The following is a 13,258-nucleotide window of genomic DNA, read 5'->3' on the forward strand; positions in this document are numbered from 1 at the left end:
AGCGAATCAAGTGCTTTTTTCGGAGTTTGCCACGAAAATGTAAAAGAGAAAAAAAAGGCACGGGCCAAATGTCATTTCCTGCTCTTTCTAATGCCACAATAATATTCGTGGTGCGACCGCCACGCTACACAGGAAACAAAAAAGAAAAAAAACGGAACTGCTTGTGTACAGTACTGGCCTGAACGAGCCGTGGAAGCGCCAGCTAATTCACTAAAGACAACACGTAAGCTTGATCAAATTCCAAAAACCTGAGAGGGATATCTAATGATTAAAAACACAGACGACTTTTCTAAGCAGGATCCTCGTTTCTTGAGTGATTTCTTTTGAAAAAGGTTATCTGAATATTCAACGAAGGCAAAGCTCCAGTCTGTATGAACAACATTAATATGATCTCTGCTGAATTAGGGACCGAGAAATATTAACATATCAAAGCAGGTGCCGGAGGCTAGAGAAGCTATCGATACGGGAGCACACGGTAAAGCAAAGATTATTGGTTCTGATGGTTAGAACAGTGGGGCTCCGGGCTAAATCCTGCACACCATTAACTGAAAGTGATAGCGATGGGATCTCAGCATCCATCCAAAAGAAAGCACAACACCTAGACGTGGTTTATTAAAAATTGAAAACCCAAGACGCACCCTGTTTTATGTAAAACTACACATGTGTGTGTAGCGTTAGGATATGAACCCGTTTGCAGGAATCATATATATATATATATATATATATATATATATCCTTTTTTGCTATTGTTGAAATGCACAGGTATACCGCCTGCATAATACGAGAAGTATTACTTGTAGAATAATGAAACGCTGGGGTTTTTCAAAAGACATGCGGATATGTTTTATAGCAATATGTTCAATTTCACACCCACGCTATTATAAAATAGCCGTTTTCCATTACCAGTGTAAAGTATTAAGTATTTGTTTTCAGTACAATCGACACGCCTACGCAGCTCTGAGTATTTAAGCAAAAGGCCTGCAGTATATTTATATCTATATTTGCAGTATATTTATATCTATATTTGCACAATCTAAAATCACTATTTATAGTCTCTCTAATTACAGAATCTCCAACATTATTTCTGTGCGTTTTATAGGCTATTTATTAGTCTTCACCATTAGCATTAAGCCTTTAATAATAATAATGGGGAAACAACAAAAGAAAAAAGTGTACGGCTATTATTATTATTAGTATTATTGTTGTTGTTATTATTATTATTAGTATTATTATCATCATCATCATCGAAGGCATCCTCATCATCATTACTAGGTTGACCAAGATTCAGAATTACACTTTTTTTGCAATTTACAAAACCAAAGTATTTTTTTCTTTAAAAAATAATTTGTGGGCTGTTAAATTTAATCAGCATCGGCAGCACTGTTTATATGTAACGTATTATTATTATTATTAGGCTATTATTGTTATTATTTAATAATCATAATTTCTGTCGTTGTTGTTATGATAATGCACACTTCTCACATTGGAGGCTCGAGGCCCATGCTGCACATGGCTGCCGTCTATCTTCAAATTATATTGGTAAGTAAGTTCATAAATTGGTGAGGCAATTGGGTCAAGTGTATGATTCACGGAGTCTGTTGTGAGTGACATGCTTCTCGGGGGTGGGGCGGTCGACAACATTCATTGTATTTTTTCACCAATCGCATCAGATCGCCAAAGCATGCACAGAAACGCTGTTAGCCAATACTCAAAACGCTGCGGAGGAAAATGAACGGGTATGCCTTCAAACTTAGGCCGCTAACCTATTAACCGCGAGGTTACAGCGGCGAAACGCCTAGCGTATTAAATGTACTCGAAGGGAATACATTCTTAATCAATTTGTGATTTATGTTTGTGTTTACAGTGCTCACGTTTTTTTTTTTGTTTTCTTATATATTTTTTCTTATGCTTTTTTCGATACCACAAAATTAATTATTTTTCTAACAAGTAACAGAATTCATAAGCTACTCGAATAGGGAAAATGCATTGTAAAAATATAATTTAAAAAATGTGTATCTTACCTCTTCGAATCACGCCACCTTGCCCGTTTAATACCAGTCCGCACTGCGCTTCCACCGAACTCTACCAAAACAGGACACACATCGAGCTGTTATATTTACACATAATTTCTTAACGAAAAGAAACAAAAATAATTCAATAAAACTCAGTGAACAGCCTGTATGTAACCTGTAGTTGTGCTATGGTGTTTATATCGTGTGGAAGTCACCTGTTACTGTGGGTAATTTGTGTAATTATGGCCGTTATCGAGGTTATCTGTATAATCTCATTTTGTGTTTGTATTTCGTGATATTAACGGTGTCCTCTAATCCCAGTCTTCATTAAGTTTAAGAGGCTGGAGATAATCATTTCATTAGGCCGCTGCCAGGTCGCAGTAAATCTGAGTCGGCATAGCTCATGGCAAATCCAGTTCAACAAAGAATTAATGAACGACTGAATGAATAGCTGAATGGATGGGTGAAAAAACGACTCCCTAATTTTTTCGAATTTCTGACTCATATTAAAGAGTTCTTGTGAGGTTTTTTTTTTTTTTTTTAAACAAACTCCTGATGCATTTTTTTCTCGGTTTTCCGCAGCTAAAGTGATTATAAAATCAATATACAAAACTCGGAGATCAAGCATAAATTAAACTGCTGACGGGAAAAAAAGATAGGGCAGCTTCTTTTGTTAAGCATGGCAAATCTTTTTAGGGAGCTGAAAGATGCAACTCTGGTCGTAAGGCTGCTTGCATCTGTTCATCCGTCTTCACGCTGCCCTTGAGGAAGCGCAGTTTTACTCTTTATTCAGTTCTCTGAGGACGAAATTGTATTTCAATAGACTTTGTTTGTTCCTCTTTCTCCTGTGAGTGCAGTCTGCATACATATGTGTAGGCCTCCATCGCGGGATTCCGTATGCGCGCATAGCAGTGTAGCCTGGAAACATTATTATTATTAGTATTATTATTAGTAGTATTATTATTATTATTATTATTAGTAGTAGTAGTAGTATTATAATGTTGTGGTGTAACAGAGGTAGTATTGGTAGACTAGTATAATAAATTAAAATAACACAATACATCTTAATGCTATCGACGTTTTAAATTTATTTTTTTTACTCCCCCTGTTAAACTTTAATCTCCAAACGTTCTCAGATGTCGTCGCATAAATAAACAGTTGAGTGACATTAAGACCTAAATTGGATAAACTACGGTGCTCTTTTGCAGAGGATTTTCCTTTTGTCCCGGCATTCCCAATCCGTTAATCCCGTCTTTTAGAGAGGGAAAAGGGAGAATACGGAGCCTTTTCACCAGTAAAGAGGCAAAGTGTGCGACCGAAAAGCACAGCAGACGCGCACAAGGTGGTGAATTAATGCTAACTTTTCACGTCCTAAAGAATATGTAAAATTTAGATGAATGTATGTAATTCAAAATAAGGTAAGAATAGCCTGATGGAATCGCCTAGTCCTATACGTCATTCCAAATTCGTAGTTTCCATTTATTTAGGCCTGCGCGAGGAATAAAAATCAATTTGAAAACATGAAGCTAAATTTTGCCGTTATAATGTTTTTTTTTCTGTTTTAACCCGCAGTCGATTTTTGGCAATAACATTCATAATAATTTACGGTGGAGCAAAATTCCACTGAATCAGGTTGAGTAGACTTTTTTTAAAGAGGCGGCTAAATTGGGTGTTGGTAAATGCATTATTCGTATATTCGTTATGCGCGATTTATTAACGCCTGTGTGAACACGTTCATGTGCTTAAACAGTTGGATTTTTAATTTATTTTATTTTATTTTACTGGACCTTGATTTACCTGTAAATCGTCGGCTCCCGGTGGCGGTAGACCTAACCCTGATGCCGGCAGCAGTCTCTGGTCTGGGTGCATACCATACTGGGACCCGTGGCTCATTAGCGAAAGATCGTGCCGGCGGTATGCATCAAGGCAACCTAACTCTCTTCTCTGCTCGTCCAGGCACGAGGATTTTAGAGCTCGCGCGTTGTGGAGGTTTATGAAATCGGCGGGTTCCCCATGGTGGATCTGCTGGTAGTACTGCTGAGAGTGGTGCAGGGAGTTCAGGGAGTAGGCGTCGGGATTTACCGCCGGGTGACTGTGCTGGAACTCATAGTGGAAGGACTGGTGATGCAGCGGCGTATACTGATGGTTTGTTGAAAAGTAAGGGGACGCGAACTCGGTTCCAGTAGCGGGGTATGTGAGCGGAGACGACGAGGAGTAAGCGACAGACGAGTTGGCCACTGATTCCAGGCATCCGAGTTGCATCAAACGATAGCTGTTTGATCCATCGTGACGTATCTGTAAGGGAAAAAGAAAGAAAATATGAGGTATGTCATTTACAATACCTTGCAGCTATCCGCATACAGTCTGTTTGCCTTGCGTACAAAATTTTCACATGCTTAAAAAATGAACTCCTTGGATATCCAGCCTTCCAAACACAATTCAAAGTGTGCTTTAAAAGTACCTGATGGCTGTGTCACATCCCCGCAAGCCTGGGAGGTACACGCGCATAACATCCCCGCGTGCATCCGCACGAGCCCCCAAGAATGTTTTTACATGTCTATCATTTGACACCAAGTGTGTTTTTTTAACGCAAGTATTTCTGCCTTCGTTGCTCGGAGGTTTTTTTCTAAAGTAGCATCCCAACACCACATATTTTCGTTGAATTGCAGGTAAGTGTCGATTCGTTCGATTCTATTCAATAATAAAAAATGTCTAATCACTGTGTGTTTTTCTTCTCTTTTCTTACCGGTTCACGTAAAAGTCTCATTTGCTCCTGTGCAAAATAACAAGAGGCTTTTCCCCGCAGCACCTGAGTGACACATAATGCCGTTTTAATCCCCTCCACTCGGCTATTTACTCTTTGTGGAACTATATTCTGAAATTTTCGTTATGGCAATCGAACGGAGCGCCAGTCTCGGTGACAGATGTCATAACGTATTTTTTTCTGCCTTTCTGTAGTTTAGTATAGGACCATGTTTTAATTAAGTATAACGGCTTTGTGAGTTAAATAATAAAAATGAATTAAAATACCTCAGCATCGTGCACCAGTCCTGGAAAAGTTGTTGACATTTTCGCGATCCAATAACCCGGTTTGGTGCACTATACCAAAATAAATGTTTTGCTTTTGTTTTTTAATCCAAAGTAGATTGTGAAAAATAGGGTTTCCTCTCTCGGAGCAGTGAAAACCGGGATGAAATGAATTTCCCCTCTGCACAAAAGCGGCTCCCTGGTTCAGATTTTGTACTTGCTGGGTATTTCTTTAGCTGATGTCGTAGGTCCCTTGGTAATATAGAAGTTTTGAAAATTAAGCATCGGCATAGAGAAATGGGAGGACAATAGATGGAAACGCTTCATCCCAAGAGACGAGGAATAAATATTGTATCTTCCCCTAATAAGGAACCAAGCGCTCTTTCAACATTTTTTATGATTTTTTGTGGACATTTCTTTTTTAGCCGTTTGGGTTTTTCTTGCCCTAGACCGGTTCTTGGTTTCATTTTATCTTCACCGGAAAACACTGACATTATTGGCTACATTTTTGGGAGATTTTCGACAGAACTGTAAGTTTCTTTTCGTACGTTGTCGATAGTATTTTTCCTTGTAGAGTAAAACATTTTTGCCGTTGATTATATTTTATATCCGCAATTTTATGTTTGATTTATTTTCCCTATGTCATCTAGACCAGCCTGTATTTATTGAGCTAATCACATATCTATACAATACAATTTAACAATCGATGCTTAACGATATTTGCAAGTATTAAATAGTAGCCTCTGCTATTACCATACATTTGTATAGACTTGATGTTTATTTAATATCAAATCGAAATTACGGAAAGAATCAAAGAAATGTAGGGATGAAGATTATATTTTGAAGGGATTTATTAAAGTAAATGCTCGACACCGATGGGAACGTTTGAGTTTAAGACGATTATTAACATGTAGCCGCATTTCGGATTAATGGGTATGCCATCTCTATTCTGACTTTGAATTTAATTGTCATTTCGATTAAATATGTAAAATTACGAACGGATATCTTGATGAATGTGAACTTAATTGATTTTATTTCTGTGTTTGAGCTGCACTGAGCCCCCCGTGCACGGGAAGTCGGGCAGCCATTAAACGTGCCTGTAAAATTGAGTCTAATCTTTGGAAGGTTTATTAGTCTCTCTTCAGACTGGTTAACAAGACGTGTCACCCGGCCCTCTTGCTTTTGTGAAGATCGACAATGGCACACGACTAGAATTTGCCTGCATTGTGTGAAGTCGAAGTGTGATTATCCAGGCGTGCACGCGGGTCATCACACCACACTTTCTACTCGCGTTATTAGCCCGGGACCATATAACTGGGAGGTACGTTTTAAAACAAAAGGCCGACGCTACGTGGTCTCCAGTAAAGACCACATAAACGAGGACCACCAGGATAATTTTGACGGAAAGTAATTATAAGGTACACATTTAGACATCGATAATCGGGACTTACCTGGATACATTTTATTACAAATGTAAAAGCCGTCATAACGAATAATTATTATTGTCAAATGAGCTGACGTTACCGGCCCCTGGACAATAATAATGGAATATAGGCAAAGTTTGAACAATGCACGGTGGGAAATGCGTAGCGTGTGTAATCAGTATGTATGTTCAATAAGTAGTGAAGCCTCTTAAAAATGTTTAAATATGAACCTTGTATAGACAGAATATGAGGCTTTCAGCGTTTACTACGATTTCCGCCAGGCGTTAAATTATCTGAGTGGGGAGTTCGTATGACTTGCCTGAAATGTATTTTGAGTCTTTATAGTGGATTGGCCAAGAAAGCTGTTAAATATATCCTCCTTGTATTGCGCCCCCACCCCCACCCCCAACCCCAACCAACACCACCAAAAAAGAGGAAAAACTACCGTTCCACCCGAGCTTTGGACAGCCATGTTTTAAAGCTGTTTAGAGCTTCAACTCCCATTAATTAACCCAAATTAGCGCAGTAAATGGCCGTTTTCCCTGCCTTCTGAGGACGGATAGCACCGCATCCATTCAGCGCGTGCTCGCTGTGCTCCATGCATTCTAGCATTCTAGTTTCTGGGGAGGGTCGTCTCGCGTTAGCCAGGATTTACTCCGGTTTTTAAAGTAAACAGACGCGGCGCGTTGACGTGTTCCTATTTGAAAAGACTGTATATTAAGAAGGCGTGCTGTGGTCAACAAGTCAAACTGGATTCATCCACTCGCGCCCCTCAGTGTATGACTTCAAACGCGTAATAAGAGGGCCAATTTACTGCATATTCAGTGCGGGTGATACTTCTGATTGCGTGAATCGTGCACTCACGTTTAATAAGATGTTCCATAGCCTAAGAGATTATAGATCCAATTGGTTCACCGTGTGTGTGAGCGAATAAAGGAGATTTTGCTAACATCCACTGATGGTGTTTCACCTTTGCAGGGCATTAAAGCATTCAGCATATTTGTCTAGTAAAATGTAGGTTGCCCACTTGAATCAGTATAACTTGGGTGGTTATTAAATAGCCTATGTCGTTGTAAATTATTAGTGGCTTATGGATAGCGAGCAGTCGTCATGGGCAGAGGTTGTACCTAAATGCACATGGATTCACATTCACTTAGCACACTCAGCAACACTACGTGTTTTTTTATAATGATTTTTAAAAAGTTTACAAGCCGTGACTTCCGTGACCGTTTTTCTTTTTAACCGAAATAATCCAATTGCTTCGCCTCGGGCTTGATGAAAAACGCACGAGGTGAGTGACGCCCAGTTGTCGCACGTGAGGGATTAGCTTCTCCGGCAGACTATGAAGAGAAGGCTCACCATGCCGGGGCGAGGTACCAGTTGCACGGTAGACACTCTCAATAGAGCTTAAAGCGGGGTCGGCGTAGCCTTCACGTCCAGGACTGCAGCGCCATATGCACAGTGCTGGTCGGGCTTCAACCCCATCTGTTCGGTTTGTCTACGGTTTTGGACAACAACCACTTGGATGTGCAATTCTGGAGGGCTTTTTAAAAGGCTTTGTGGTTGCCATGTTAACGACTTCGCAACAACATATCATTGTTCATAAAATAACAATAGGAATAATTATAACGATAATAATAATAAAGACAATACTACTACTACTACTAGGCCTACTACTAATAATAATAATAATACTATTATTATTATTTATTATAATAATAATAAATAATAATAATTAGTAGTAGTAGTAGGCTAGTAGTATCATTGTTGTTGTTGTTGCTATTATTATTATTTTTAAAATTATTATTATTATTATTATTATTATTATTATTAATGAATGTTTAGCCGAATGTAGCCTATACATTAGCCTAATATTCGCAATTGAAGTTTAGGAATAGATTAAAATGTTAATTTTTTGCTGATACTGATGTTTTCATGCATCAGCTATGTCAATACGAAACTTATCAGTTAGTGGTCTTGCGGTTTATACAGTTATTACAGTTGCATGTTCGTTTGTAAACACTAATTGTTTTTGCTGACGCAATTTCGTTACTAAACTCTTTAGCGCTTTGGCTAAAACTCAAGAGATTAAAAGTTGGACGGTCAAGTATTCCGTCTTATAGAAGGCCCCTTTTTGTCAACTTCCAAATGCTATATTTTATTGGCAAGCAATTCAGTGGAAGTACGTGACATTTTCATAACATTTTCATTTTATTTCAGCATAAAAGCCAGTGGCGTACTCTGCCGCCCACTAGGAAAAAAAGCTTCATTTAAAAGTGCTGGAGTTTATTTTAAAACGTTAATAACATTGATTAATCTATGGCGGCCTATCTGCGATCTTTTAAAAGGTCTAATTTTCGAGAACATGAATTGGTTAAGTGATATTGGTCTAGCCTACTTTCAGTGGTTGGGAGACAGACAGGCGTCTTTGTACAGGAGTATCCGCTTGCTGTTTATTATGGGATTCACTATGGCCACGCGCTAAAATGACTGGCAATCATTTAAAAAAAAGATGTCAGGAACGAGAAAATGAAGAAGCAGAACTTCTGATTCCTGTTCAACACTCTTTAACCCTGATGCTTTCAGAGGTATATCATGTGGATTGTGAGCTGCGGCGTAGCGTCTGTTAAATTACAGTTTTAGAAATGATAGAGATTAAATGCATGAAAATAGAAAAATGTTATGGTGGAAAGCGATTTTAACAAGTGAACCATAAACTGTCATCGTGTCTTACAGTTCCAGTGATTCCCGAAGGCATTCATCCTCTCCATCCCCCGTATAGTGACATGTCGCGGAGAGTGGCAGGAAATATGCCTGGGGGGAAGCAACGGTTTGCTGAAGCCATTCTTGTAATTGTTCATATGGCGAGAGAAGTCCGTTACCTTATAGCAAGAATGCCAAAGCCAGTATAACGACAGGGTATTATTCTGCTAAACAATTGTCATGTAAGGTGTTTTTTTCTTCTCCGCGAGACAACAGCCTGCAATTAAGAAATACAGGCAGTCCTACTTGAATTCTGTGACCTACTTAAAATCGGTAATGAACTGCACTTGATTTTTTATATGCTAATTGTGGAATTACTTGACAGTTTGGAAGGAGTGGGGTGGACGGGCAAAAGCGTCACTCAAATTTAATGGCTGGTTTATTAAAAGATTAGCAGTAAATTAATTTGAGAAGACTTGAGGTGTAAAAATATTGGTAACAGGTGGTCAATGATATTTAAATGGCTTGAGAAGCCTTTCGAACAAATGCCATTTAAACCGGAAGGCTCCACGTTATAGACTATTATTTAACCTAAGGGACCCGATTTAATCCCCATCGTTTGTGTTTTTGTGGAAAACGTTGCGTGGAAGAAGTAATTCATTATTATACACGAAACCTTAAGTCCGATAATTCTGCATCTTTACTGGAAAATTCCAGGGAACAAAAAAAACCCAAAAAGGAACAGTTGCCTATATGTTTGTTCGGGTTACATCTCAAACCACGGCAATTGATTCAGACCATTGACGCAAAAATTTCGCGCAGTTGTTGACAGCAGAAACAGAGGAGGGGATGCCCTCGCGGAATAAACCGAACAGAATAGCCTCGTGCTAATTCAAACAGACACATTTAAACGGATCTTTTAGGCTACTTGTTTGTGCGGGAAGTTTCAGACACACAACTTTTACGCCACAGTTCTTTCTTCGGGGCTTTAAAAATATTGGGAGGAAGGTTAGTAAGTGGTTGTTAACAGGCCGGGGTCAGACGAACCCCATTATAAAGGTGTATTTTCCCTGTTCATGTCAGTGACTCCATTCCACCTCATTGTCCAACTGACTTGACTGTCGTTAATTGAATCCTTTGTTAAAAGGGGTCAAACTAATTGACACGGACATTGCTGGTGGTAATTAGTAGGAGCGGTCAAAAGTGCATTTAAATGATGCTAGCTTGTGGAGTCGCGTCCTCTTGGTTCGGCGTCCTGGCAAAGTAGATTCCCTATTACGTAGCCTGTCATCTACGAAGATAGGAAGCGTCGTAAGTCATGATACAATATGTGAATAAGTAGGTTACTGCTGTGGTATCCCAGATAAACATGGTTTCCCTTGAAACTTATGATTTTACTATTAACACAATACTGTATTTGTAAACTTTAAGAACATTTACATAACTATGATAAAATAAAGCTTCAACGAAAACATGTCGATCTAATGTGGAAGTTAGAAGCTATCGCCTTTCAGAAACGAGCTTTTCAATTGGTCGATAAATGTTTACCAAAGCGACTTAATTTTTTTCCGCACCCACCACTTTGTCGTTAACCGTTGGTTTTGTTGGGAGCCAATTTGTTTCATTAGTAAGCAGAGCTAAATTAATATGTTCATTCAAACCCAGACACGTGCCAGCTGCGAGCGAAAAAACAAAAGACGCGAAACACTGTAATAATTAAAAAAGCCAATCTGCTCCGCGTTAGTTCTGCAGACAGACTAACGGAAACTGTGCATTGTTTTGTTTCCTATCAGTCATGTAAACGTTGTCATAGATCTAGTGAATTTAAAGCCGTTCTTTCTATTTAGTTAATTACCACGCCGTACATTAACTTCACCCAGTTGTTGGACAGAATATCAAGAGGTCGTGTTTGTAGACTAGTCGTGTCTTTTGAGAAAGCACTCGCAGCAGTTATGTTATTGTACCACATTATAACCATTATATCTGTTTTTGTGAAGAATGCATATTTGTGAAAGCCTTATAATGCCAGTAAATACACGGCTGTGACTTGTATGCTGTGTTCATCGGCGTTTACTTCAGCTACTTACCATTTACGACATGGATCATAATTTCTTAGTTTGCAATAATTAGACTCTCTAGAAAATGAAAGTTATAAAAAACTGAAATGAAGATTATTTCGCCGTGACTTGCAGCAAGGGCAAGAGTTCACATGGTGGTAACCATAAATAATGTGCGACGGATAATTTTCCAGTTCCCAAATAGTTGAGATGTCCAATATTCCCTAGTAAAGAAGCGTTTTTATTGTTCTTTTTATGATCTTAATTGCAGTGGCGTTTTATTTTCTTGTATAAGTAATTCCAGTTTCCAATTGTTTTGTTCATTTCTGGATATGACCCCGCAGAGCAGAAGCAGAACTGCTTGGTTCGTAAATTATGCACCAATTACGGGCCTCTGGTCGGAACCAATAGTGTACAAAACATCCCGAGTTTATGACACGCGCGTGCAGATAGCTCACAATTCTAACGCTTTAATATAGGCTACTGAAATCACTGAAATTCACCAGACAAATCAAACTGTTTGAGTAGTGATATTGAGCCCCTGAATAACTCAAAAACAAAGTCTATAATACTATCTGAAGTCTCCGTCCCATGCAGTAGGATACAATAGATTATGATAGATTTTGGAGAGTGTTCATATTGCTGGAAAAAATCATGTTTAATCCCCGTGGGTGTCCTGCATTTAATCATTAAGAATGTCACGATGACTAAACTTGCTAAGAAACTGTTTTTTTCTAAAATCACAAAATTGCGCAACTCGCACCAATTGTCAAAATCCGAATTGTGTGCGGCTGCACGCGCTAATAGAAAAGTTATGGCCGCGCGGCGACAGTCTCCAGAGTGATTCATAAGACTTATGAAATCTCACTTTTTTATTATTTTTGGAATTATTTCAACAGTTGAAATCCGCTAGAACTGCGCAGGAGGACAAGGAAACCGGCAATGACAAGAGAGAGACTGGAATTATTATCACTGCCATTGGACCGGAAACCAGGAAGTTCAACCGCGTGCATCTGATAAATGCGCGAGCAGACGAGGCAGAATGACGGACAGAGAGTCAGACATAACCAGAGAAAGAGTGCGACATGCAGAGATACACAGATAAATGGCAAGGAGACATAACGACAGGTGAATGCTGTATGGGTAGAAAGACAATTATTAAAAAATAGAGAGATATAAGGGTGTTCCATGATTTTAAATTTTAATAAGTTGTCATTATTGTTGTATAATGCGATGACTGAAATGAGCTTGAGCGAAAGGACCGTTTAAGATAATATGCTCTTATAGTTTTGTATTTCCATAATTTCCCATTGTACAATCTCTCCAACACCTTTATCCCGTTGCAAGCAGAAGTAAAATATTATGTGGGCAAGAAGAAAGTGAGATTGTCTTAAATTTAAATCAGCAGCTATGGTTAATAGCATTTTAATCTGATTCAGTCTGGATCAATCCAACCAATTTGACCACAATGGCACTTTGGTCAAGATTGATTCCACATGCGCCCTCAACTTTGGCTATAAATAAATGACAGGTGCTTTAACAGATCTTTTTTTCTTTTTCATTTTGTCTGGTCACAAAATAACAATGCATGTTTGTGGGGGGGGAGGGACACTTGAATTTTTATTGTGTGACAATAGCCAAGTATTAAATGCTGACAAAGTTTAGGACCGATTTTTATTAAATCATTTGTGCTAATAAACAGATGTGTCGTGTAGAAATGTACAGACATTCTTGCTTAAATGTCTTGCAGAAAGGGCTCAAATCCCTCAAATCCCTGAGCAGCTGAAATTCTTGCTTAAAAGGGCGGTTCACCCAAAAATGAAATTAAGGTACGTTTCCAGTCGCCCAGAGTACTATTTATCCATCCAGAGTTTCGCTAAGATTTGAAGAGTTTTCTAGATATCCACTGCAGCTCACCCGGATACAGCCGACCCCAAGGGATCCATGTTTCTGTGGCACTCAATGCACTGAAAATTTACATTAGAAACATTCAAGAGCAACGTCTCTTTCCAAATATAGGCTAATGCAGCAATTA

General features: G+C 38.8%; 1 protein-coding gene and 1 long non-coding RNA gene across 3 annotated transcripts in view; one reads left to right on the top strand and one right to left on the bottom strand.

Annotated features, from left to right (window-relative positions):
* tfap2d (transcription factor AP-2 delta (activating enhancer binding protein 2 delta)) overlaps window positions 1-5,212 on the bottom strand; it is a 15,356-nt gene extending 10,144 nt beyond the window's left edge. Inside the window, exons 1-3 of one of the 2 annotated variants that reach the window (XM_064340886.1) lie at window positions 5,043-5,212; window positions 4,095-4,307; window positions 2,022-2,082 (exon numbers count right to left, since the gene is read on the bottom strand). In XM_064340886.1, the coding sequence (XP_064196956.1) occupies window positions 2,022-2,082; window positions 4,095-4,307; window positions 5,043-5,081 (313 nt within the window). In that variant the 5' untranslated portion in view covers window positions 5,082-5,212. Of the gene's footprint in view, window positions 1-2,021; window positions 2,083-3,809; window positions 4,308-5,042 lie in introns of both variants that reach the window. The other variant, XM_064340885.1, reaches the window with a different exon arrangement.
* Window positions 1-12,767, top strand: part of LOC135257776 (uncharacterized) — a 25,026-nt gene extending 12,259 nt beyond the window's left edge. Inside the window, exon 2 of the long non-coding RNA XR_010330742.1 lies at window positions 12,123-12,767. This is a non-coding gene — a long non-coding RNA (uncharacterized LOC135257776). The remainder of the gene's footprint in view (window positions 1-12,122) is intronic.
* The last annotated feature ends 491 nt before the right edge of the window (window positions 12,768-13,258 follow it).

This window comes from Anguilla rostrata, chromosome 6 (genome assembly GCF_018555375.3).
Source record: "Anguilla rostrata isolate EN2019 chromosome 6, ASM1855537v3, whole genome shotgun sequence".
Lineage (NCBI taxonomy): Eukaryota > Metazoa > Chordata > Actinopteri > Anguilliformes > Anguillidae > Anguilla > Anguilla rostrata.